At 42.9% G+C, this 25,344-nt stretch overlaps 1 protein-coding gene across 3 annotated transcripts in view; it reads left to right on the top strand.

The window, feature by feature from the left end:
* The window catches only part of cebpg (CCAAT enhancer binding protein gamma), a 31,289-nt gene extending 7,120 nt beyond the window's left edge, over positions 1 to 24,169 (top strand). For all 3 annotated transcript variants that reach the window (XM_048546649.2, XM_048546648.2, XM_048546650.2), the window contains exon 2: positions 18,860 to 24,169. In XM_048546649.2, coding sequence (XP_048402606.1) covers positions 18,962 to 19,435 — 474 coding nt within the window. In that variant the 5' untranslated portion in view covers positions 18,860 to 18,961 and the 3' untranslated portion in view covers positions 19,436 to 24,169. The remainder of the gene's footprint in view (positions 1 to 18,859) is intronic.
* The last annotated feature ends 1,175 nt before the right edge of the window (positions 24,170 to 25,344 follow it).

Below are 25,344 nucleotides of genomic sequence, written 5' to 3'. Positions count from 1 at the left end.
GCCGTGAATCTTGTAGCCAGTATACACTGCTGCTGCTACTGAGTGTCAGTTCGAAATCTATTATGTTTAGCAAGGTGACAATGCTGCACAACACACTAAGGTATTATCAATACGAAGGTGAGACTTTATCTCCACAAAGGCTGTGTAGTGGCCACTCTTATTGATGCTGATAAGGACCATGAAGTCAAGTGGTTTTCCGTCTTATTTCCCTTACCATCTGCCAAAAACACAGCCTAGCAGCTATGTCCTTACGCCTTGACCAGCTTGATCGATAGTGCTGCTGCTGAGCCACTCTTGGTGGTGAATATTGAAATCCCCACCCACAGTACATTTTGCACCATTGCCATCCTCAGTGCTTCCTCCAAACGTTGTTCAACATGGAGGAGTACGGATTCATCAGTGGAAGGAGGATGAAACGTGGTAACCAACAAGAAGTTTCCTTGCCCATGTTTAGTGTGATGCCATGAGATTTTACGTTGAGGACTCTAAGGGCAACAACCTGACTGTATAGCACTGTGCTGGGTATGGCCTGAAAATAAGATAGGTCATACCGAGAGATGGTGATGGTGGTGTCTGGGATTTTGTCATTAAGGTATGATTCTGAGTATGACTGTGTCATGCTGTTGGTTAAATAGTCTGTGAGACAGTTCTTCCAATTTTGGCACTACCCCCAGATGTTAGTGAGGAGGAATTTGTAGGGGTGTCAGTTGTTTCCAGTGCCAGGTAGTCGATCTGGTTTCATTCCTTTTTTAGAGATTTTCTTGTGATTGAATTTGAGTAAATTGTGTAGTTGACCTATAGGCCAGACCAGGTAAGAATGGCAGATTTCCCTCCCTGAAGGACTTTAGTCAACTGTCAGTCGACAGTGGTTTCATGGTCATCATTAGACATTTAGTTACAGATATTCTTTTGTTTTTACTGAATTCACATTCCGCCATCTGCCATTGGGGATTCAAGCCTAGCTCCCCTGTCCCTGGATTACTAAGCCAGCGATTAATGTCAGTCTGCCATTGCTGACCCACACAGGTGCAGCAAGTAATTTGAAAGGAAACTGGAATCATTGCGTGATTGCAAGTGGTTTGGTGTGTAAGCGTAAGGAGGTCTTGCTGCAGTTGTAAAAGTATTTTCCTTTGGCCATAAGCTGTATTAAGACTGACAAATACTGGATTGATGTTCACGTGTTCAAGACCATTGACCAATAAACATGCCATCTATTTAATCATCTCCTCAGTTGTTGCACCAAATGATGCTTCTGCCCCAGAGAGAGCTCTGCCAGCACCAGGAAAGACCCTGGGTGAACCCCAGTACAGCTTTGTGATCATGGGATTGAAAATTGTTTTCCAGCTCCTTCACCTTTTTAAGCAATCTGGTTCTTGCCTAGCCGGCTGATAACTTTGTAACACTTTCTAGACATGAACGATTACAATTTTGGTCTCTTTACCCAAGGAAAGATATACATAATACATTCAAAATAGGTTACAGGCTGGAATCTAGTCAAGGGTGAGAGTGGCTAAAACCCAGTCTTTGTAGTTTATAAATTAATTAGTGTGTGAAAACTCAGTGTCATCCCAATGTATGCTGTCAAGACTGTGGATTACTAGCACTGTCCAATTCACAAGAGGCTGTGACTAATAAACTGGGACAAGTTCAGGGTTGTGATTTATTGACGATACAAGAACGATGCATTCTGGTTCAGAAACAGTCCAGTGTGCAGATCTAATCCAGAGAGGACGAGTGATTCAAGCCTGCTGTGCATTTGAACATCAAATGACATCAAATTCTTGAGAATGATATTACGTTTTTAAACTTGCCCTAAGATTAGATTGAAGCCTTGAAGTGCTTGGTGTTGAGCTCAGAGCCGGGGGATGGTGAGACAAAGGGTCGGGATAGGCTGGTTTATCTGCAAACTGAGACTGCTGTCTTTATCCTTGATGCTTGCTGATGGAAACAGTAGCTGGGTGTTGCATCATTACTGAATGTTCAGTGAAAAAGTTGTGTTGATAGATACCTGGCTAGTGGTTAGAGGGCATTATAATGCTATCAGTGTGTACACTGTGCTCACTCAGCTTGCTATCTCTATACCTTTGACTGTACCACACTTGTGTTCCCGCAGTTTTGTGTTCCGCATGGCACATGTTACTTAATGTGGCTCCCAGCAGCAATGACACAGGTATAAGCAGCATCACAATTTTTGAGGTGTGTTTCAGGTTGTAATGCTTGCTCCTTTGGAACAGGAAATTGTGACCCAGATCCTGAGCTTATCACCTTGATTGCACATTGGAGGCTGTGTGGAGTCCGTGCTTCAATGGCCTTAAACCATGGAATTAGAATTAACTTTATTGTCACATGTACTCACAGGTACGGTGAAATGTTTACAAGTAGCCACTTACCGTGCCATCTCGGGTACAAATTTACCTAGGTACAGATTCTTAAGGAAAAAATTAGCAAAATAAAGAAATAAAACAATTAACATTACAGACCTTCATGCTGCCTTTGGCTACAAAATCATAGGAATAAATTAGAATAAGAAATAAAAAAGTCTGGAAAAACCCAGTCTGCATTGGCCTTAGCCTGGAATTTGCGCTTCCGTGCTGGGTTCCTTTTGAGGCTGGGAGTCTGCACTGACTTCATTCAAGCTTCAAGGATGGGAGGTAAAACCAGAAAGAAAAACATGGGGGTAAGAAAAGAAACAGAAGGAGTGGAAGAGGTCTGGGTGAGGAGGCCTAGTCTGCCGTCATTTTGGATGTGACTCTTCCACTAGGCAGATTGTAGGGTTGATATCCTGAGCAATTAGTGAGATCTAGTGTTGTTACTATATTGGTCAAAGTTATAGCTTAGAACATCATCTGTTGAACTTTGAAAACGTAAGTACTGTTTTTGCTTAAGGAGAGGACATTTAGAGGTAGGGTGAAATAGTGATGGTTCCAGGAATGTTTACTGATAGGATCATTTAATATGAGTGGTGCTGGATGAGAAATGGAGTGAACTATATTAATGGGTTTGGTGTGTTTCTGTACTATAGTTGATAAATTCAAACTCAAACTTCTTTAAGGGTCTAGGCCTGAAACATCAGCTTTCCTGCTCCTCTGATGCTGCTTGGCCTCCTGTGTTCATCCAGCTCTACACCTTGTTAGCTCAGATTCTCCAGCATTGGTAGTTCCTACTACGTCTTACTTGGAATTTTTTTATTATTTGTTCGCAGGATGTGGGTATTGTTGTAATTGTAATGAGGTCAACTGGGGGACCTCATAGAATGAGTTCCCTGATTGGGGGCTGTTGATCTGGTCCAATCAGGGAGCCCTGGCTGAGAGGTATAAACAGGGGTGTCAGACATCCTGTTTGCTCTGAGACCTGGCTCGAGGAAGCCAGACCAGTGTCAAGTGGTATGCACATGTAATTAGAGGGTGACTTGGTGAGGCATTACTGGACTCTGTGGAATTATTTCAGTAGCGAGGAGAGAAAAAAATACACACCTAAAGAAATTTGCTCAGAACTGTTGTCTTTGAGTTGAGTTGAGGTAAGTATTTCCAGCATCATCCCATTATTTGGGAAACTCGACTTATTTGATCCTGCTTTTGAAGACTGGACCCAGTATGTGGAAACAATGTGTAATTCTTTTCCAAGCAAATGACGTTGGAGTCGCTGAAAAGCAACTAATAATTCTCCTGACTGCTTGTGGACCCACAGCTTCTTTGGTTGTTAGAAGCCTAACTTTACCCTGAGGTACCAGATACTAGAACTTGCAAGAGATGACAGATCTAGTTATGGAATATTTATGACCCTAAGCCACCCCTAATTCTGAGATGCTATTGGTTTTACTCGCTAATTCAGGAACCAGGGAAATCTGTGTCGGGATTTTTGACTAGGTCACTAGTCATGACACTAGGCATGACACTTTGGTTTAATCCTTAATGAGATGCTGAGAGACAGTTTGGTATGTTGTATTAATGATGTAAACATGTAAAAGTGCATACTATCTGATGTCCAGTCGGCTTTCAGACAGGTACTACAATGGCTTTATCATTAGAAAATGCAGCATTTGCAGTATATGAGTTGCAGGGTATGTCAATGCAAGTCCGACTGAGCTTGGGAAATGCCTCTTGAGTGAAGGCAGTTGCATAGCCTCACCCAGTTCATATCCTGAACAGAAGGACTCAAGGTCACTCGACGACAAAACCCCAAAACAAAGCCAAGCCTCGGCCACACAGTTAAAAATTTCTTCAGGTTTCAGCCTGGTAAGCCATTGCAGTTGTGGCCAGTAACTGGACTCAAAACAGTAGAAGAGGCCCACTAGACCTAAATTGAGTAAGAGGACTCATAGGACAGTATTGACAAAAGTGCACACCCTGGAAAGCCTATCTACATCTGGGTTAGAACAGTTAAATTGCTTAGCAATGTCCAAATCAGTGACACAAAATAAACATCTGTTTAAATGGTCACTCAGTTCTAATGGAGGTTGATACTGACATGCCTGTGTCAGTGATTGTAGAACCAGTCTTTAACAAAATTTGCTCTGGACTCCAATCCTTGATTTTGCATAAGACCTCGCCTAGACTGAAAACCTGTACTGGGGAACCTTTACAGTTTAAGCTTCTTGTATGAGAAACAGCTAGTTCAGTTACCAGTGATTGTAGTAAAAGCCTCAGGCCCAAACTTGATGGGGTGATGTTGGTTGAGAAATATTCATCTGGCTCAACATTTTTCAATTAGAAAATGGCTGCCTGAGTGAAGCCCTAATTAAATGCCTGGAAGTTTCTCAGGAAGCTCTAGGGACTATCAAAGGATCCAAGGCGGCCTTGCCTGATGACCAGGAAATAATTCCATGTTTTTGCAACACCTGCTCAGTGCCATTTGCCTTATGGATGAAAGTAGAGGCAGTAATCAGGAGGCTGGAAAGTGAAGTGGTTATCAAACCAGTCCAGTTTGTGCGATTGGCCAGCACCTGCCGTACCGATTAGTAAAGCCTGATGGATAGATTCATCTTTGTGGGGATTTTAAACAAACAGTAAACTGCTTCATACAGCTGGATAAATAGCCAAACTGTTGCATAGAGGACTTGTACGAAGCTGGATATGAGCCATGCATACCGGCAATTGCGAGTGGGTGAGGATTTCCAGAAGTATGTACAGTTAATAACCATAAGGATATATAAGACTGCCATTTGGGGTATCATTAGCCTGTGCCATTTCTCAGTGGATGATGGAGAACATTTTACAAGATCTAACCCAAGGCACCATTTATCTGGGTGATGTGCTAACAAAGGGGAGACCAATAAAAAGCACATAGAGAACATGGACATAGTAGTTAGACATTTCTCCAAGGCGGGTATACACCTTAGGAGGGAAAACTCTGTTCAAGGCACCCCAAGTGACCCACTTGATCTACAGAGTCAACAGATGGGGTTACACCAGTTGGAAGATAAAGTGAGAACAATCAAACGTGCCCCAGCTTTCATATCTGTACAGGAGCTTAGCTCTTTCCTTGGGTTGCTGAATAACTATGAGAAGTCCTTCTGTAACCTGGCCTCTATCCTGGTACCCTTACATCTGCTATTGAAAAACAGTCAGCCTTGGAAGTAGTCTTGCAGCCAAACTGGAATCTTTAGGGAGGTGAAAAAGTAGCTGTCATCTAAGGTTGGCACACTGCAATCCCGAGCGAGATCTGGTGCCTCCCCGTACAGTACCAGGGTAGTGTTTGCTCACAGATGGTCGAGTGGAGAGGAATCACAATCGTGTATGTTTCCTCGAATTGGCTGTTGCAGAGTGCAAATACATCCAGATGGAGAAGGAAGGCTTGGTGGTCATCTTTGGCATGAGAATGTTCCATCAGTAACTTTATGGATATAAATTCTCAATAGCAACAGACTACAAACCCCTGATAGAGGGGCTACAGAAAGAGGACAAGGCCATGGTGCCATAGCTTCAGGTCAATTTCAGTGGTGGGCTGTAATTCTAAGTGAATACAATTACAAGTTGGAGTACCATCTGGGAGGCCAAATAGCAAATGCAGGCATCTTGAGCTGCCTCCTGCAGACAGATACATCAGTCCCAGCAAAACTGAAACAGATGGTGGTGATGGGGACAAAAGTCCAACACAGCCAGAATTGAGACCTTTCCGGGCACTGTAAAATCACATCCTTTTAGAAGATGCCGTTTTATTATGGGGAGCAAGAATGATTATCCCATGCAAAGATCACGGCCGGATACTGGCTGAACTCCACCAGGGTAAAACAGTATTAGGAATGCTGATGCTGGACGCAAGACTCCTCAAAGCGAGAGAAGCAGTTTACTTCAGGGAACAAAGTATGCTGATGAAGCCACAGAAATGGCCCTACATATGTAAGAGACATGGTTGAAGGGAGGTCAAATCTAATGACATACAAAATTCAGCTAGATGAGGTGGTTCTGAACCAGAGCGTGGACTGCATGACAGCTGCCAACTTGTAAACACAGCAGGAGCAAAATATACTCTGCCGCTTGAACAGCTGGGAAGGCTGTCAAAGCCCACAGCCTCTCCTCTTCCGTCCAGTGTCAGAGGAACCTTGGAGTCTGAGATGGACAAGCCAGATGTTGCAGCTTCGACAGCGTTACTACCTGAAGAACAGGATGTAATTTTTCCGAGATGTCTGGGTGCAAGTGGTGGGCTACAGTCCTGTACATGCTGCCCGTTTCTGAGGCTGAGTTGGACGAACCAGACCCAGCGTGAAAATGCCCTAGGAGAGAATGAAAACAGGTCTACGTCCTTGAACCTGGGGTAGGGACATAGTGATTGTAACAAAGGGGTCAGGCAGGTGGACCTCAAACAATGAGTTCCCTGATTTGGACCAGATTAATTGCCCCTTCAGGGAGCCTTGGCTGGCAGGTATAAACAGGAGCGAGAGGGGTTCTGTTCATTCTGAGAGCTGGTTCCGAGGAAGCCAGACCAGTGTCTGGTACTATGTACACAAATAAAGAGTGGCTTGGTGTGATACCAGCCTCTCTGGAGTTATTTCAGGCATCACTGGTTAGGCAAGCATATTTATTGCCCAGAGTGCATCTGAGTGTGAATCAAATTGCTGTGGGTCTGGAATCACAGGCCAGTACGGGTAGGAACATTTGTGTCCTAAAGCTTCATACTCCTCTTTAGGCACTTAATTCCCAATTTTTATTGGATTCAAATTCCACCAGATGTCATGGTAAGATTTGAACACCGATGCCCAGAACATTATCTGGATCTCTGGATTAATAGTCTAGCAGTAAAACCTCTAGGTCATCTACCTTATATGAATGTGAATACCTTATTTTGGTACCACTGATAACCTTTAGAATAGTGTAGATTTTGAAAGATTTGCAGGTGGTGGCCTAATCAAGGGCCTATGATTATATCCTACTCTGCATGTTTATAAGCCTCCAGGACCCTGGGTATGCTTTGTGTTTCATTTCCACTGGGAGCTAGTGCTGTTTTGATTGTATGCTAACTGTAAATCTTAGTGCTTGTCATTTATTTGCCGTGATGACCATGGGACTGAAGGATGAATACTGTAATCATTCCAATAATCTACTTGATGGTCGTATATTTCTAACGATGATGTGTCCTTTGCTATCTGTTTCGCAGTGTCACAGCTGAAGCACCACAAGTGACCAGCCTTGACCTTTTGCTCTTTATAATCTGGTTTTTTGTTTAAATCAATATGTAGACAGCCATCTCTCTTCCTGTGCCCGCCTGTCTGTCTCTCTCTGTCCGTCTGTCTGCCTGTCTCTCTCTCTCGCTCTCCCATGGTGGGATTTGAACCCAGGTCTCGCAGAAGTCTTGTAGTAATGTCTGCTGAATAGTGGAGCAGTCTCAGTGAGCTGAAGGGACTACTTCTGCTCCAGCATCTTGTGATTTTCCTCAGACCATCGTTGATCCAGCTAAGAAAACATCTAATCCTATTAAACTATCAAATAAAACTATATTGTGAACAGTTCCAATAATAGCAAATGGGTGTGGTTTACATCATTTCATGGAATCTATTTGGATATGATAAGACACACACCTCCCAGGGCAAGTGGGACTTGAATCTGGACCTCCTGATTCCGAGGTAGCAGTATTCCAACTGTACCCAGTCAGCCTCTTTCCCTGTTATCAGTGTCGGAAGGAAACACTACAACAATTTCTCCCAAGTAACGTTCTTGCTTTTGGAAGATGGCTTGAGGCAGGGAGGTAATGGTGAAGCATTATCTCAGTTGAGTATTTAAGGAGCTTGTGCAAAGTTTGGGTCAAAGGGAGTTCACTGCTGCAGTGGGTAGAGGAATAGTGGTTGGGCTGTGCATTGTAGGAATTAGCAGCACAACAGGAGACCACTCAGCCCTTCAAGTATATACCAACTAGCAAGTAGCCATTTGGCCTAACCCCACTTTCCAGTTCCTGCTCTGTAGGGTATCCTACATTTTTTTTAATGTTATGAGGATGCCTGTTTCTATTACCCTTTCACCCCTTTCTGAGTGAACTGTGTTCTCAACCCAGTTCTCTCCTGCTGCTTCATTAATGCCTTTCCTTCTGACATAAGGGTAGGAGTGAGAATGTTTTCTGACATTAACAATATTTAATTCCACTCTTGATTCTTCTAACAATGGTGCTGCCCATGGCTCAGGGAGTCTAGAATGGGGAGGGGGGAAAGCAATCTCCAGATAAGGGACTGAGATGAGAAGAAATTACTTCTCCCAAAAGGGTTATTGTGAGTCAGTGGAATTCCTACCACAGAGAGTTGTGGGGTCTCCATTACTGAATACATTCAAGGTCAAAATAGAGGTTAGAGATCTTGGAATCAGTGATGGGGGAGGTGGGAAAGTGATGTTGAAGCTCAGTGTGCCAAATGGTTTACTCCTGCCCCTTTTTTATGTTCTTGTGTTCTGATGGCAACCCACAGGGGAACCAGAATACTATTCACCAACACCAAAAACCAGCATCAGTTTTAACCACTAGAACAGTTGAAAAGCAGACTGAAAGTGTGCCTGCTAGTCTTCGTGTTTTGCGTTTTTATGTAATTCCAGTTATGTACTGCAGTGTAAATCCCTGGAAAGAGCTGGCTCTGCAATGTATTGTAAGTCAAGTCACCCTAGACCCAGAGGGCCACCTTCTGTGCTTGAGGTATTTGAGTATTTAGGGCAACTTTCTCATCAGGAGCCTCATTAATCGGGTCAGCATGCCTCAGATGAGGGGCAAGGTAATCTTAGGCATTGTGGGAATCTGCATTGCAATTCAGCCATCCAGCCAACTGAGCTAAACCAGTTGTTGACAGGAACTATATATTAGCTGGTGTTGTAGGACATTGCAATCAGGGGAAAATTAAAATAAATTGTTGAGAATGCAGTGAAACAGTTAGACACTAACAACTTGTCTGTGACATGGAGAGGTAAGAGATGTTTTCTGGAGCAGGAATGTTTTGAGTTTTGACTTGCTACTCTCAGCTCCTTGAGGTTTATTGTTTTTGTTGTGCTGTTTCCTATAATGGAGAAAGATTGCTGAGAATTCTACCTTGTTCACAGAGTAAAAACAAACATCTTTTCCAGTGAGCACAACAGTAGTGACTTAGATTTATGTCAGGCCTTAAATGTGATCACAAGATGCTTAACAACAGTGACACCAGGTAGAAAACCAGTTCTGGGCGTGACAAGTAATGAGGTTCTGTCTGGCACCCTGGTGAACATTGGGACTTTCCATTACAACGTTAGAAAAAATCAAGCTAGGGATTATCCCAGTGGTTTGACCAATGTCGATCCTTCAATTCATCATCATGAAAAACAGATTAACCACTCATTTATCTCTTTGCTGTCCTTGTGGATCTTTGTCAAATAATTGTCTGATAATCTCTCTCTGTAAGATCTCTAGGCTAGTTTATCGTATTCAAGGAGCTATGTGAATGCAAGTTGATGCTCCCCTTTTCAAGCGTTAACAACTTGTCATTGTAAGAATAAGTTATTTGCGTTAAATGCATGGGCTATGGAGATTTAAAAACTCCATTCACAACTGATGGTGAATGCTGGTTTAAACAATAATCTTGAGGCATATACTGTGCTGCTGGTTTGCTGTTTTTGCAAGTCAGTGCTATTTTGTAAAATTCTTTATCCTTGGAATTCAAATCCCATGCACAGTAAGAGCTTACGCCAGGGATTTTGGTAGAGTGCAATAACGGAGTGTGGTGCAGTACCAGCTGTATCCATTTTACAGCCTTCTTTGCACTGTGCAGTTCCCAAGTATTCGGGTCTGGGCATGAGACAGTGTCAAAGCTGCATAACTCCTTTCCAATTGGAAAATGTACTGCCAGACTGAAATATTGTTTTTCTTAAGTTGTTTTTAATCTTCCCTTTCCTGTACTCCCAGTTATATAATATCTTGTTTAGTAATCATACCTTGAACCTTATTAAACATCCATAGGTCCTTCACAGGAGCATTACCAGAAGAAGAAAGTATTTTCTGAGTCACTTAGGGAAATGCTAGACCAGGTAGCGTGGTCATCGTGGTGAATTTAAAGTAGCATCCTGGTAGAGAGGTGGAGAGGTTTAGGGAGAGAATAGCAGTGATTTAAGGAGTCAGGCAATGCAGTCAGCAATGTGAAGCAATGCACTTTGAGGGCGGCTGCTGTAATAGACTGGTTTTGGCTGTTGGTTGTGCCCTGAAACACTGCTAGACCAGCCTTTATGTCACCCAGTACAGGGTGTCAATTGCCTTGTGCTGATCATGTTGAGTGACAGCTTGAGGCTCAGGGCGCAACGTTGAGATTGAAAAGAGTCGAAGAGATGATGATAAAAATGGGGAGAAGTTGATTAGGTGGTTCCCAGCTTGAGGTTTTGAAGCTTCTAGACTGTGGGAGGGAAGGGCTGCCTGAGGGAGAGGAGCAGTTTGAGGTCCTGGGAAGAAACAAGTTGGAGTCTTGATTTCGACATCACATGGCTGCATGGGCTGGAAGCTTATGTAAGTGTTGAACCTGAAAACTTGCAGACAGAGCAGCATTAATAGAAGTGAATAGTGTTAACACATTCTAAATGGTGCTTTCAGAGAACTGATCCCAGTGACTGATATTATTGGGGTATTAGAATGCTCATTTCTGTGGCATCTTGCTTAACGCCAGGTTGTCCTAGAGAGGGTTTAGAGCTGAGATATTTCTGTTGGGTTGTATGAAATGTGGTAGATGACATAAGTGACAACCTTTCAGGAGTCAGTGGTCCCAGAGGACTGGATGATGGCTAATGTAATGCTCTGTTTAAGAAGGGAACGAGGCAGGCCAGTTAGCTCGATCTTGGTCGTTGGTCAGATTTTAGAGTCCAGTATTAAGGATGAAATTGTACAGTACTTGGAAGTGCTTGGTAAAGTAGGGCTTCATTGGAGCGAGGTCATACCTGTCCAATCTGTTAGAATTCTTTTGAGGTAATGAGCAAGTTAGACAAAGTATAGCCAGTGAACATGATCTATTTGGATTTCCAGAAGGAAGCTGCTAATTAAGATAAGTGCCTGTGGAGTTAGGGGCAAGGCACTGGCATGGATAGAAGGTTGGCTGATTGGCACAAGGCAGGGGGTGGGGATAAAGGGGTCTTTCTCAGGGTGGCAGCCAGTCACTGGGGTCCATGTTGGGACTTTAACTAATCGCATTATATATTAATGATCTGGACAAAGGAACTGAGGGCATTATTCTAAATTTGCAGGTGATACAAAGATAGATGGAGGGACAGGTACGTTTTGAGGAAGCAGAACGCTGCAGGACAGGCTAGGAGAGTAGACAGAGAAGTGGCAGATGTAATACAATGTGGGAAGGTGTGAGATCATGCACTTTGGTAGGAAGAATAGAGTGTTAATGAATTTGTAAATGTGGAAGGGTATCAGAAATCTGAAGCACTAAGGGACTTGGTCCTAGTGCAGAAATCTGGTCAACATTCAGGTTCAGTAGGTAGTTAGGCAAATGCAATGTTAGCATTGCTTTCAAGAGGATTAGAATACAAGAATAGGGGTGTACTGCTGAGGCTGTATAAGGCTCTGTACAGGTTGCATTTGGAATATTGTGAGCATTTGTGGGACCTGAGTCTAGGGAAGGATGTGCTGGTGTTGAAGGGAGTCCAGAGGAGGTTTACAAGATTGATCTTGGGAATGAAGATCTTGTCGTATAAGGAGCGGTTGAGGACTCGATTGGAGTTGAGAAGGATGAGGGGAAATCTGATTGAAACTTGCAGAATACTGAGAGGCCTAGATAGAGTGGATGTAGAGAAAGTGTTTGCACTGGTAAGAGAGATGAGGACCTGAGAACACAATCTCAGAGTGAAGGGCTGACCTTTTACAACTGAGATGAATAATTTCTTCAATCAGCTGGTGGTTAATCTGTGGACTTGTTGCTGCTGACGGTTGTGGAGGCCAATTCATTGTGTATTTTAAACAGAGATAATTTCCTGATTGTTAAGGGGAACAAGGGTTACAGGCAGAAGGCAAGAGAAGGGGTTTGAGAAACATATCAACCATGATTGAATGGCAGAGCAGATTCGATGGGCCAAATGCCCAATTCTGCTCCTCTGTCTTCTGGTCCTATGTTTTATTGTTTTGCGTTTGTGAAGGGGTACATGTTGGCCTGGACATGGGAAAATGTCCTGGGACAAATTGGAATGTTTTGTTAACATTTCGGGTCCAGTGACCCTCCTTCAGAACAGGCAGCTGAACCCCATGTTAAAACCTGATTTGGACAGAGTTAGTGACTGTCCATTGCCTTAGTAAAATTGGGTTCACCAAGAGTTTATTTGTGCATTAATCATCCAGTGATTTGTGACAAGCCAGCTGGGAAGTCGCTGTTATTCCTCCCCCAGCACCCCTGCCAACTCCAGTCCCCAGCAAAACAAATCAGCTGTAGGACATCCACCACTGTAACTGAGGCAAAGTGGGCAGTTACTACACAGCTGTCTCCCAGCGTAGAACCATACCCCGTTGGACATGATCGGTATCCTGATGTTGAGTTGGCGTTTGCAGGGGAGAAGGGAAGGAAATTGGCAGGGAATGAGGAAGCAGGGTTAACGTGAAGGAGATTTTGTCCCGGTTTGTTCTCCTGATTTAGTAATTCCTCCTCCTCCTCCTAATTGGAACTGTCGGCATCATGTTGAGACCTGGTTTGTTGTTGGATCTCACTCCCAGACTGTGGTTTGGAATGATTAGTTTTGATTTATTGAAGATATTCCTTCCCAAATATTGAAAAGCAGTACAACTTTTGCCGTAGTTTTGAAAATACATTGTTTGCCGTCCCTTTGTCACTGGCGCAAGACTTAGTTCTGAGAGTAACTGGTAACTCAATCCCAGCGTACAGTCATTGAAAGCTGTACCTGGCTTGGTGATATTTCATTGTGAAAAGATATTGGAGTCACTGGTTCTGGCATTGTCTGCCTGACTAAACATTTAGTGGGCAGAGTGATTATTGACTCTAACTTAGATAACACAGTGTGGAGCTGGAGGAACACAGCAGGCCTGGCAGCATCAGAGGAACAGGAAAGTTGACGTTTTGGTTCGGGACCCTTCTTCAGAAATACTTTCTGCCCCTCTGATACCTCCTGGCCTGCTGTGTTCCTCCAGCTCCACAGTGTGTTACTTCTGATTCTAACTGATTTGTTTTGTTATTAGTGCACCACCTAGCTGTACCCACCATGTCTGTACCAACTATGATGCTATTCTAAACTAATCCCACCTGCCTGCACATGGCCTGTATCCCTCTCTTCCCTGCCTGTTCATATCTGTCTAAATTCTTCTTAATCATTACTATTGCATCTGTTCCTAACACCACCTCTGGCAGCACGTTCCAGGTACCTATACCCTCTGTATTTTTTTTAAAAATTGCCTCATACATCTCATTAGAACATCGAACATTACAGCACAGTACAGGCCCTTCGGCCCTCGATGTTGTGCCGACCTGTCATACCGATCTCAAGCCCATCTAACCTACACTATTCCATGTACATCCATATGCTTATCCAATGACGACTTAAATGTACCTAAAGTTGGCGAATCTACTACCGTTGCAGGCAAAGCGTTCCATTCCCTTACTACTCTGAGTAAAGAAACCACCTCTGACATCTGTTCTATATCTTTCACTCCTTAATTTAAAGCTATGCCCCCTCGTGCTCGCTGTCACCATCCTAGGAAAAAGGCTCTCCCTATCCACCCTATCTAACCCTCTGATTATTTTATATGTTTCAATTAAGTCACCTCTCAACCTTCTTCTCTCTAACGAAAACAGCCTCGAGTCCCTCAGCCTTTCCTCGTAAGACCTTCCCTCCATACCAGGCAACATCCTAGTAAATCTCCTCTGCACCCTTTCCAAAGCTTCCACATCCTTCTTATAATGCGGTGCCCAGAACTACGCAATACTCCAAGTGCGGCCGCACCAGAGTTTTGTACAGCTGCAGCATAACCTCTTGGTTCCGGAACTCGATCCCTCTATTAATAAAAGCTGAAACATTGTATGCCTTAACAGCTCTGTCAACCTGGGTGGCAACTTTCAAGGATCTGTGTACATGGACACCGAGATCTCTCTGCTCACCTACCCTACCAAGAATCTTACCATTAGCCCAGTACTTTGCCTTCTGGTTACTCCTAACAAATCTCCTTTCAACTTTCTCCTTCTCATCTTAAACCAGTGCCCTTTCCCTGCTCCACCCTGGGGAATAACACTCAGACTGTCCTGTCTGCACGTTTCTCTATCTTTGCGTTGCTACTATCAGGTCGCCCCTCAGCCTCTGACAGTCTAGTGAAAATAATGCAAGTATGTCTAATGTCTCCTTGTAACCTGTACACTCCAATCCAGGCGACATCCTGGTAAATCTCTTTTTTACATGCTGTTCAAAGCCTCCACATTCTCCTTACAGTGTGGCGACCAGAACTGCACATACTGCTCCAATTGTGATCTAACTAAAATTGTATACAACTGCAGCATGATATGGCAACACTTTATACTCAGTTCTCAAACCGATGAAGGCAAGCAAGACTTCTTTACCACCTTACTCACTTGTGGTGCCGCTTTCAAGGAGCTATGGACTTGTATCCTGACATCCCTCTGAATATCAATGCCCCCATGAGTCCTGCCATTAACTGTATATTTCCCTGTTCCATTTGACCTCCCAAAATGCATCACCTCACACTTGTCCGGATTAAACTCCATCTGCCATTTGTCTGCCCAACTTTCCAACTGATCTGTGACCTGCTATATACTTTGACAACCTTCCTCAATAGCCACAACTCCACCAATTTTTGTGCCATCTACAAAGTTACAAATCAGACCCACCTGCATTTTCATCCGCAGCAGCAAGCCCGGCAGCATCAGAGAGAAGAAAGCAGAGTTAATGTTTCGAGTCCACTGATCGATGAAATTCTGTTGGAGTCACAACAACAAGGATCACTGGACCCGAAAAGCTGTTTTCTCCTCCACAGATGCTGCCAGACCTGCTGAGCTTTTCCAGCAACTTTGTTTTTGTTCCTGATTTACAGCATCCACAGGTCTTTTGGGTTTTATTCAGTTGAAGAGTCACTGGACTTGACACGTTAATTCTCCTTTCTTTCCTCTGTTGCTGACCGATCCACTGAGTTTCTCCAGTAGTTTCAGTTATTGTTTCATAATTCCAGTAGCTGTGGTTCTTAGTTTTATGTTTTCATCCAAATTATTTATATACCTTACAAATAAGAGGTCCCGACACTGATCCTTGCAGAACATTACTGGTAACAGACCTGTAGTCAGAAGAACACCTCTCCATCCCTCTGTCTTCTATGAGCAAGCCTATTTTGTACCCAGCTGTCAAACTCACTGTGGATCCCATGTGACTTACTCTTCTGAACCAGCCTACCATGAGGGACCTTGTCAAATGCTTTAATAAACTGCAAGTCGACAACCCACTGCCCTATCCTCATCAATCATTTTCATCACTTCCTCAAAAGAACTGAGTCAGATTTGTGATACAAGATCTCTCCTGCACAAAGCCACATTGACTATTCCTAATAAAGCCATTCTTTATCAAACGTGAGTAAATCCTGTCCCTAAGAATCTTTTCCAAAATTTCCCTACCACTGACATAAGGATCACCAACCTATCATTTCCTAGTTTATTCCTGTTACCTTTCTTAAATAATGGAACAACAACATTGGCAATTCTATAGTCTTCTGGAATCTTGCTATTCGCTTAAGAGATCTCTGTCAAAGCCCCATCAATTTCCTCCCTTGGCCCCTCAATATCCTGAGATAGATCCCATTGGGCTCTGGGGACTTTTCTGTTAATGGTTGTCTAGATGTTAAACACCACAACCTTAATATTGGCATGTTCTAGAGTGTCAACACACCCCTTCCTAACCTTACAATCATTCATGCCCTTCTTGGTGACTATCAATGCAAAGTACTCATTAAGGACCTCACCCACATCCTCTGGCTCCATGCATAAATTCTCTCCTATGTCTTTGAGTGGGCCTGCCCTTTTTCTAGTTACCCTCTTGCTCCTTATGTAGGTAAAAAATATTTGCCAAAGACATTTCATGGCTCCTTTTGGCCCTCTTAATCCTTTCTTTATGTTCTTTCCTACTACGTTCCTCAAGGGCTTTGTCTGATTCCAGTTTCCTAAACCTTTATGTATACTTCCTTTTTTTCTTTTTGACTAAACTTTCAATATGTATTGTCATCTTGAGTTCCCAAATCTTGCCATCCTTATCTCTCATCCTCACAGGAACGTACTGGTCCTAAACTCCAATCAGCTGGCCTTTGAAAACCTCCCACATGTCAGATGTGGATTTACCCTCAAACTGCAACGCCCCCATCTAATTCCTCCTTCCTAATGTTATTGTAACTAACCTTCTCCCAGTCTTATCACTTTCACCTGAGGACCAGTCTTATCACTTTCACCTGAGGACCAGTCTTATCCTTATCCATAATTGTCTTAAAACTTACAGAAATATGATCACTGTTTCCAAAATGCTCCCCCACTGAATCTTTGATCACCTGACCAGGTTCATTCCTCAGTTTAGTTATGATCCCTTGCCTTGTTGGACTATCTACACTCTGTTTCAAGAAACCCTGCTGGATGCACTTAACAAATGCTGCTGCTCCTAAGGCGCTGGCACAAAGGGAACCCCAGTCAACATTAAAATCACCAGCTTCAATAACTGCATCTTTTAACATCTTTCCATGATCTGCCTACATATCTTTTCTATCTGCTGCTGGCTGTAGTATAACCCCATCACAGTGATTGCACCTTTTATTATCCTAGAGTTGTGTGCGTGTGACCTGGCTGGATGTGCCCTCCCATATGTTCTTTTAATGTGTGTTACTCCTGAGATATACTACCCCTTGGGTATGTTCTGCAGAACAATGTTGGGTTCGTCGCTGGTGTTACTTCTACCTTAGATTCAGCTATATTGTATCAATTTTTAATTAAATAATTTTTGTTTTAAATCTTTTTTGATTATTCCCTGTTTGATACAGCAGGATCTGTTGCCCTGGAACCTGGATTGGGAAGAGATCCCTGAAAACATTAGTAAACCGGTTGGAATTTTGAAAAAACTTGCACTTTTCATGCTAATGTTTTCATGTCTTCCACAAAGCCCACATCTTGATCAATCTTTGAAGGTGACAGGATATAATGGGAGATGATTAGCGAAATAAGTGGGATCTTTCAGATTTTTATAAGTAGAACCATTGGTTACAAAAGCAGGGACATTTTTCTGCACCTTTTATAAAACTCTGGTTAGGTGCCAGTTGGAATATTGCACCTAGTTCAGGTCACTGCACTTTAGGAAGGATGTGAGGCTACTTGAGAGGGTGGAGTGGAGATTTATCAGAATGGTTCCAGGGATGAAGGATTTTAGTGACAAAGTTTGGTTGGAAAAACTGAGATTGTTCTCATTGGAGCACAGGGGTTTGAAGTGGGATTTGACTAAGGAAACAGGATTCTAGTGCTGCACTAGTGTCCCAACCTCTGGGCCAGGAGACCTGGGTTCAAATCCCACCTGCTCCAGAATGAGTAATAATATCACTGAACAGGTTAAGTAGAAACTACTTTTGTTTTACAAAGTTGTAACAAGTTTTGTCAAGAGAGATGAGGAATTGCTGTTCCATTAGCTAATGATACAAGGTTGGGGGACACAGATTTAGGATTGTGTGCAGGAGACATATGAGAAAGAATTGTTAAAGTTTCACTGATTTATTTCATATTATTCATTTGGGAGCGCTGTTTTAATAAGAATCAATCCTGTTCTTCCTTTGACTTTTTCACCTCATGCTCATCATTTATTGATGTCTGGATGCTTTTACCCCATTCCCAGGCTCCCCATTCTGCTCTGAAGTAAGTTTGAAAGCACAACTGTGGTCTGTAATACAGCGTTCACTCAATTGGCTGGCAAATTGACACAGTGCAAAGTCCACCAGTTGTAATTAGTCTCAGCACTATCTGCTGTAACCATCAACAGTTTCTGCGAATCACTAGACCTGGGCCTCTATAAACAAACTGAAATCTGTGCATGTGTGAAGCGAGGAAATGCTGTTAACATGTTGGTTGGTTAGCTTTTCTTGAGTTGAGAGCCAGGTAACCCCAGTTTCTCCCCAACCCGAGAGATTGCATTGCACAGATTACTAAACACATGGGGCCAAAAATGGGATGATTCTGTCTCTGTTTGTCTCATTGCTATCACCCTGCTGAAGTATCCACAGACCAGGTGCATGTCATTTCCAAATGACAACATGTTTATAGCAACACTAATTGAATGAAAGATTCCAAAGCTTTTCAAAGACGAAAACTATAAATGAAACAATGTCTGTAAAAGTAGAACCTGTTGTAGAAATCCAATTCCATTTGAAATTGTGTCAGTTTCTGTGCTGTTACCTATAATCCTACTTTTGTTTCTAGGTTCTGTGGACCTGCTACGCATCACCTTACACCTGGGAGCGTGTCTCCCTCCTTATAAACTCACCGTGAAGAGAGTCCACATCATAAAAGTGACTGACCCAAATGAGTGCACGTCCTGCCATTTCCGCTCATCCCAAAGAGAACACGGGTCAGAATGGAGTGAGCAGAATGCAGCTACAGGGTAATGACAGTGGCAGCGTACAGCAAGTCCCGCAAATCCATCCACTCAGCCCCTCGGGGGCTGGCAAGGCCATGGCACCCAGCAAACAGAACAAGAAGAGTGTGAGCTACAACAAGGAGAGCGAAGAGTACCGACAGCGTCGGGAACGCAACAACATGGCTGTGAGGAAGAGCCGATTAAAGAGTAAGCAGAAAGCTCAGGACACGCAGCAGAGAGTCAATGAGCTGAAGGAGGAGAATGAGCGGCTGGAAGCAAAAATCAAGCTGCTCAGCAAGGAGCTGAGCGTCTTAAAGGATTTGTTTCTCGAGCATGCCCATAATTTCTCTGACAGTGGGCACCCACCATTTACTGAAAACACTGGCTCTGGGCAGGAGGCTAACAGCCTAGGGCAGTAGACAGGGAAGTGGGTGTCAACTGTGCCCAGATTTTTGCAGAAAGGGGTTTTTCTTTGAATTGTCTATTTTAATTTAAATTTTTAAAATCATATATTTCTGCTATTGGTAAGAGCATTACGTTCAGTGATCCTGTGTTTGGAGAGTATTCAGAGTTCTTAGAGTGGAGAAAAGCAGCAGTTTACAAAATGGACGCCGCAGAAACTAAAAGTGCCCTCAAACAGCTACTGATGTCACCAGTGCTGATTCAGTGCAGGAAATGCTCCATCTAGCTGCTGGGGTCTCTCCCCAACCCCTTTGCTCCTCTCTTCAGTTCTCTGTCTGTTGACGTTGAGCTGTGATCTTGTAGAAAAGACTGTGGGTTTCCACTATCAAACTTGCTAAGCGGCAGTTTCACTGTGTTTATTTCATTTGGTTCGGGGCGTAGAGTGCTGGAATGTCAAGGTCTGGCAGCGAGCATGGGCCTGTTGACTTGAGAAATGTTGTTTAAACAGTTAGTAGCAATACCCAGCAGAGTCAGAAATGTAGATGCACATTAACATTGTGGGTAGTCCATTTATCACACGCTCAGGATTTGAATTGGTTGCAGGGGGGTTTGGGAGATTTTGAAGTCTGACAGAGACAGGTGGGATTTGGTGTGGTTCCTGCCTGAAACACTAGCCTTGCTATTATTTTTCTGTCTGGTTTGCTGGCTGTTTGGTTTTCCCTTCAGTTTCAGAAGGCAGCACTGTTGCTTACTTTAGAGGAGTGCACTAATTCTGTTCCAGAGAATCTCATGAGGGCAATTTCAGAATTTGTGTTCAGTTTTATAAAGTAGATAACAGAACAAGGGAAGTAGTTTTGAGCCAATTTACACAGTTTAAATGTTGCCTCCTCCTTGGGACTGCCTCTATTGCCTTGTTTCCATCCAGATCAACATTCCAGAGTCTGGAATTAATCACAGCTTCTGATCACAGTCTCCTGCTCAGCAGCCCTTCACCCTCGTTTCCTGCCTGTCTCTATTCTTTTTGTTGCTGGGAATCACTGTGCCCCTTTCTCATCCACCTCACCTTCCCCCATTGCTGCTCTTCACTGGCCTCATTCATGACTATGAGGTAGCAACAAGGGAGATCCCATTGGATTGGAATCTGTCATTTTTGTGCAGTTACCTGGCATTGCACTGTAGCTGCTGACAAACTGTGCCTGTGATAGACTGCTCGAGCCTCGATCTCCATCTCCCATTACATTACATTCACAATTATTTGCAAGGTTGCATTGTGGAGTGTTCCCAGATGTTGCATGTATGGAACACTGTTTATAGAAATTCTTTGCACATTTGCCTTAGCCCTTCTATTTAATAGAATATTCTGGCTGCTGAATTGCAAGTGGCAGGTCTCAGAATATAATCCTCTTGCACATCTCTCTCATTTATTGCCTGCTGTGTAACTCTCACTAAAAGAATCAGCACAAATGTCTCAATACACAGATTTTATGCACACATTATGATTTCTTTAAACTGCATTGGCCCAGTAATATCCTGCAAACAACAATGAGGTGAATGAGTTGTCTTGGTTGAGGTGAGAGACCCCTGATTTTCTGTGAATAATATCAGAGAATTCTTTCACATCAATCACTGATAAAGTGGGCCTCCATTTTTAACATTTTATCTACACCTTTCGAACTTGGAACTGCTACCATCTAGAAAAATGAGAGCAGTAAATACATTGCTGCAGTACACAGTAATATTCAGAAAATATACACTCCATTTATTCCAAAGGCAGTGCTCAAAGCTGAGCATGGTTTCAGTTGGACTTTGAACAGCTGAAGCATGACATTCAGTCCTCTTGTTCTTGTCTCAAGTTGTAAAAGTCAGCATTTCAATCACCTGTTTCAATATTTCCTTTATCTACTCATTACATTTTAATGAGCTTTACCATTCCTAATTGTTTCCAGCTTTCCATCATTTTGAGAATCTCCTGTTCTTTTCATTTTAGGTTTAATTAAAGTGGATGAGCTGATGATTCAGACTAATTTCGCTCTGCTTCCAGTGCTGCCTACCTTTGTGTCATGATCAAATCTGTTGATATAGCCTTCTACCCCCATCATCAAACCCTGCTCTGATTGCAGTGAAGAGTTGAGGCCACTAGTCCCTGCAGGAAGAGCTCATCAGCTTCCTTCCAATCATAGTATATTGTCAATCCACCCTACTCCAGCTGACGGCCAATTTCCCAACCAGGTCAATATTGAAATCTTCAATTTCATGAGCTCCAACTTCAGCTGGGTCTCTTATGAGCAACCTTATCAAATGTCTTCAAGATTACATTGCCTGTAGACATTAACCTTCATGTACTTTAGAACGACCTCTTCAAGCAGCTAAATCAGGTCAGTCAGGTATGACTGTCCATTTCAAATCCTTGGTGGTTCTGTCAGATTAGCTGTTCCGTGTGATTTCAATCACATTGCCTCGAATTCTAGACTTGAGTAATTTCCCGATAGCCGCTGTCAGGAAACTCTGGGCTGGAATTCCTTGGCTTCTATTCTTCTTTCCCAAATAGCAGAGCGACTTGTGCAAGTTTCCAATCCAAGGGAAAATTGGAGAACACTTTTCAAGGTTATAATTGGGGCAAAAAGAAAGAAAATAGATACAAAGGAATATACTTCATAGAATGTCTGTTCTCCTTTCAATTAGAAGTCAGATTTTTAAAAAAATCTAGTGTACTAATTTTCCAGCATGTTTATAAATCAATTTTTCAAGTTGTAATTCAAAACAGCAAAGGATATTGGAGAGTTGAGGGGTTAAATGCTGTGATCTTGCTGAATGTGCCACAGTATTTTTGTTTCTAGAATGAATGACTTACGAAATTAGCAGTGACATTATTGCATTTTTTAAGAAAGTCCAACTTTAAGATGGAACACACTTTATCTATAATAATAGGAAGATGTGTTTTCTAATGTACTGATGAAATATTTGTGTGTCTCTGTATGGGGCCCTATGATAAAGTTATGTTGCTATATAGGAAATTCTTTTTAAATCTTGTTGAAAAGGTAAACCCTGTACATTTTCTGCTGCATTAAGGGGAATCTTATGGTTGTTGAAAAATGACATTTTGTAAAGACAGTTATTGAATAAGTATTATGCATTTTATAAATGTCCTGCCTATTTTCAGCTTGCTGATTTAGTTTCTCTTCAGTTGTGGAGTGAGCAGAGCCCAATGCTGTTCATTGATGAGTTGTTTGATGATGGAGACAAATGTTTTCTTTACACTAAGTGGAATGAATGTTGTAGAAGAAGATATTCTCCCCCTCAAAAAACACAATTTCCTCTAAATTCACTGACATTTGCAAGAGCGCAGCCATCAATGTACTAAAACTCCTTTTTATCGAGTTTTGAGAAGATTTGTAGCTCAGGTTGAGGTTCTAGATGTGAGTTTGCTCGCTGAGCTGGAAGGTTAGTTTTCAGATGTTTCATCACCATCCTAGGTAACATCATCAGTGAGCATCCGACAAAGGCGCTGGTGTTATGTCCCGCTTTCTATTTGTCTGACAGATAAAATACAGGCCGGTCCCTGTGCTCATGCTGTGTACTATGTTGAAGTTCAGAGTGTGCCGAATGGATATGACTGGATTTGCCAGGATTGGAATTCTACATACAGCCTTCGCATGCCCTTACTGTACCTGACTGCAGCAGGAATCCTGGGAGACAGTGATGGATGTAGTTAGAGGGCAGCGGACAGAAAGGATCAGGCCATGCTGAAAGGTTGGTCAAGTTAAGAGGAGGGCTGTGTTGTTCAAGGATCGCAAGGGCTGCACAGGAGAAACCTACCAACCACAGCACAGTGTTAACAGCTGAAGATAGAGGAAGTAGTGGGGCCCAGGAGAATGTGTCCTGTGTATCAAAGCGTCAGTTTGTTTTTTTGGCGATAGGTCATTTTTAGATTTGAACACGTAGAAGGAGTGAGATGCCTCAAGCACTTCTGGAATGTTTTTCTGAAAATCACCATTGAACAGCAAAGACGAAGACCTGCTGTGTCAAATGCAGCAATTCAGCTAAACAACAAAACAGTAAGCAGAAAGGCTGCAGCTCCTCCTGTACTCTCACCACTGACACTACCATTCATTGAATCTCCTTGTACAGCCCAAGAGCATTTGATCCTACCATAGACCCTCTTCCCCTTCCCATTTGAACTCCTCCCACAGGTTCTGAACATTCTCCCACACAGAGTTTCACCCCTTCATACTCCACATTCACCAAAAACATTTCCAGAATACTGAGCTGCCTCTTGTGGCCAACTGCAACAAACATTGACACCTTGCCCCACTGTAGTTCCACTTTCACTGTTGTGGGCCAACAGTATTTCCCTGAGCTCTTGTCTGGTACAGATTCTGTCTTCACCACCCCATTGCAGGAGCAGTCTGTTACGGCAGTGCTGCCTTAAATATATATAATATTTTATATAACGGCCCCTTCTTTTGTAAGGATAAATTTTGGTATCCTTTACTATTTAATGATGTCAGAAAGTACTCCTTTTTAATAGAGGGTTGTTTTAAACCTTGTGTTAGAACCAAATGCTTTTCTGTGTAGATGCTACTAAAATAAAAATCAGATGTTGATGTGATGTTGCATACCAGAATGAAATGCTCAGGATATTTCATGCTGAAAGATTTGAATCTCTACACTTACTTTATACACTGCATTCATTTAACAGCCAATACTGCAGTCTTCAGTCATAAGAATGAAGATTAAAACTTTAATTCTTTCTTGATTGTATTTTCTTTGTTCTACCTTTTGATATTGTATAAAGTTCTAACACAATGCATTATGACTCTCAGTACTGCAGTCCAACCCCATGATCGTTGTAAGAGGCTGTAACAATAACTTGTGCTTGTGTAGCAGCTATGATATCGCAGACTGTACCAAGGACTGTTACCAGCTAGAAATCTGTCTACATGTTAATGAGGTATAGGCACAACTGGCTGTGTGCTTGGCCAAAGGAGGTAAATTTTTAAGAAGAGAGTAAGGGGAGGGATTGCATAGCTAAGGCATGACCAATCAGGATCATTAGGAATAGGAGTAGGCCATTGACCGTGCTCTGCCAATCGGACACTACCCTGACAAACAAAGAACAAAGAAAATTACAGCACAGGAACAGGCCTTCGGCCCTCCAAGCCTGTGCCGATCAAGATCCTCTGCCTAACCTGTCATCTATTTTCTAACGGTCTGTGTCCATTTGCTCCCTGCCCATCCATGTACCTGTCCAAATATATCTTAAAAGACGCTAACGTGTCTGCGTCTACCACCTCCGCTGGCAACGCGTTCCAGGCACCCATCATCCTCTGCGTAAAGAACTTTCCACGCATATCTCCCTTAAGCTTTCCTCCTCTCACTTTGAACTCATGACCCCTAGTAATTGAGTCCTCCACTCTGGGGGGGAAAAAGCTTCTTGCTATCCATGCTGTCTATACCCCTCATGATTTTGTGGACCTCAATCAGGTTCCCCCCTCAATTTCCGTCTTTGTAATGAGAATAATCCTAATCTACTCAACCTCTCTTCGTAGCTAGCACCCTCCATACCAGGCAACATCCTGGTGAACCTCCTGTGCACCCTCTCCAAAGCATCCACATCCTTTTGGTAATGTGGCGACCAGAACTGTACACGGTGTCTAAATGTGGCCGAACCAAAGTCATATACAACTGCAATATGATCTGCCAACTCTTGCACTCAATACCCCATCCGATGAAGGAAAGCATGCCATATGCCTTCTTGACCACCCTATTGACCTGCGTTGCCACCTTCAGGGAACAATGGACCTGAACACCCAGATCTCTCTGTTCATCAATTTTCCCTAGGACTTTTCCATTTACTGTATAGTTTGCCCTTGAATTTGATCTTCCAATATGCATCACCTCGCGTTTGTCCGGAATGAACTCCATC

Source organism: Stegostoma tigrinum, chromosome 16 (genome assembly GCF_030684315.1).
Source record: "Stegostoma tigrinum isolate sSteTig4 chromosome 16, sSteTig4.hap1, whole genome shotgun sequence".
NCBI lineage: Eukaryota > Metazoa > Chordata > Chondrichthyes > Orectolobiformes > Stegostomatidae > Stegostoma > Stegostoma tigrinum.
Note: the sequence above shows the minus strand (reverse complement) of the source record. Positions and strands in the feature narration are given on the sequence as shown.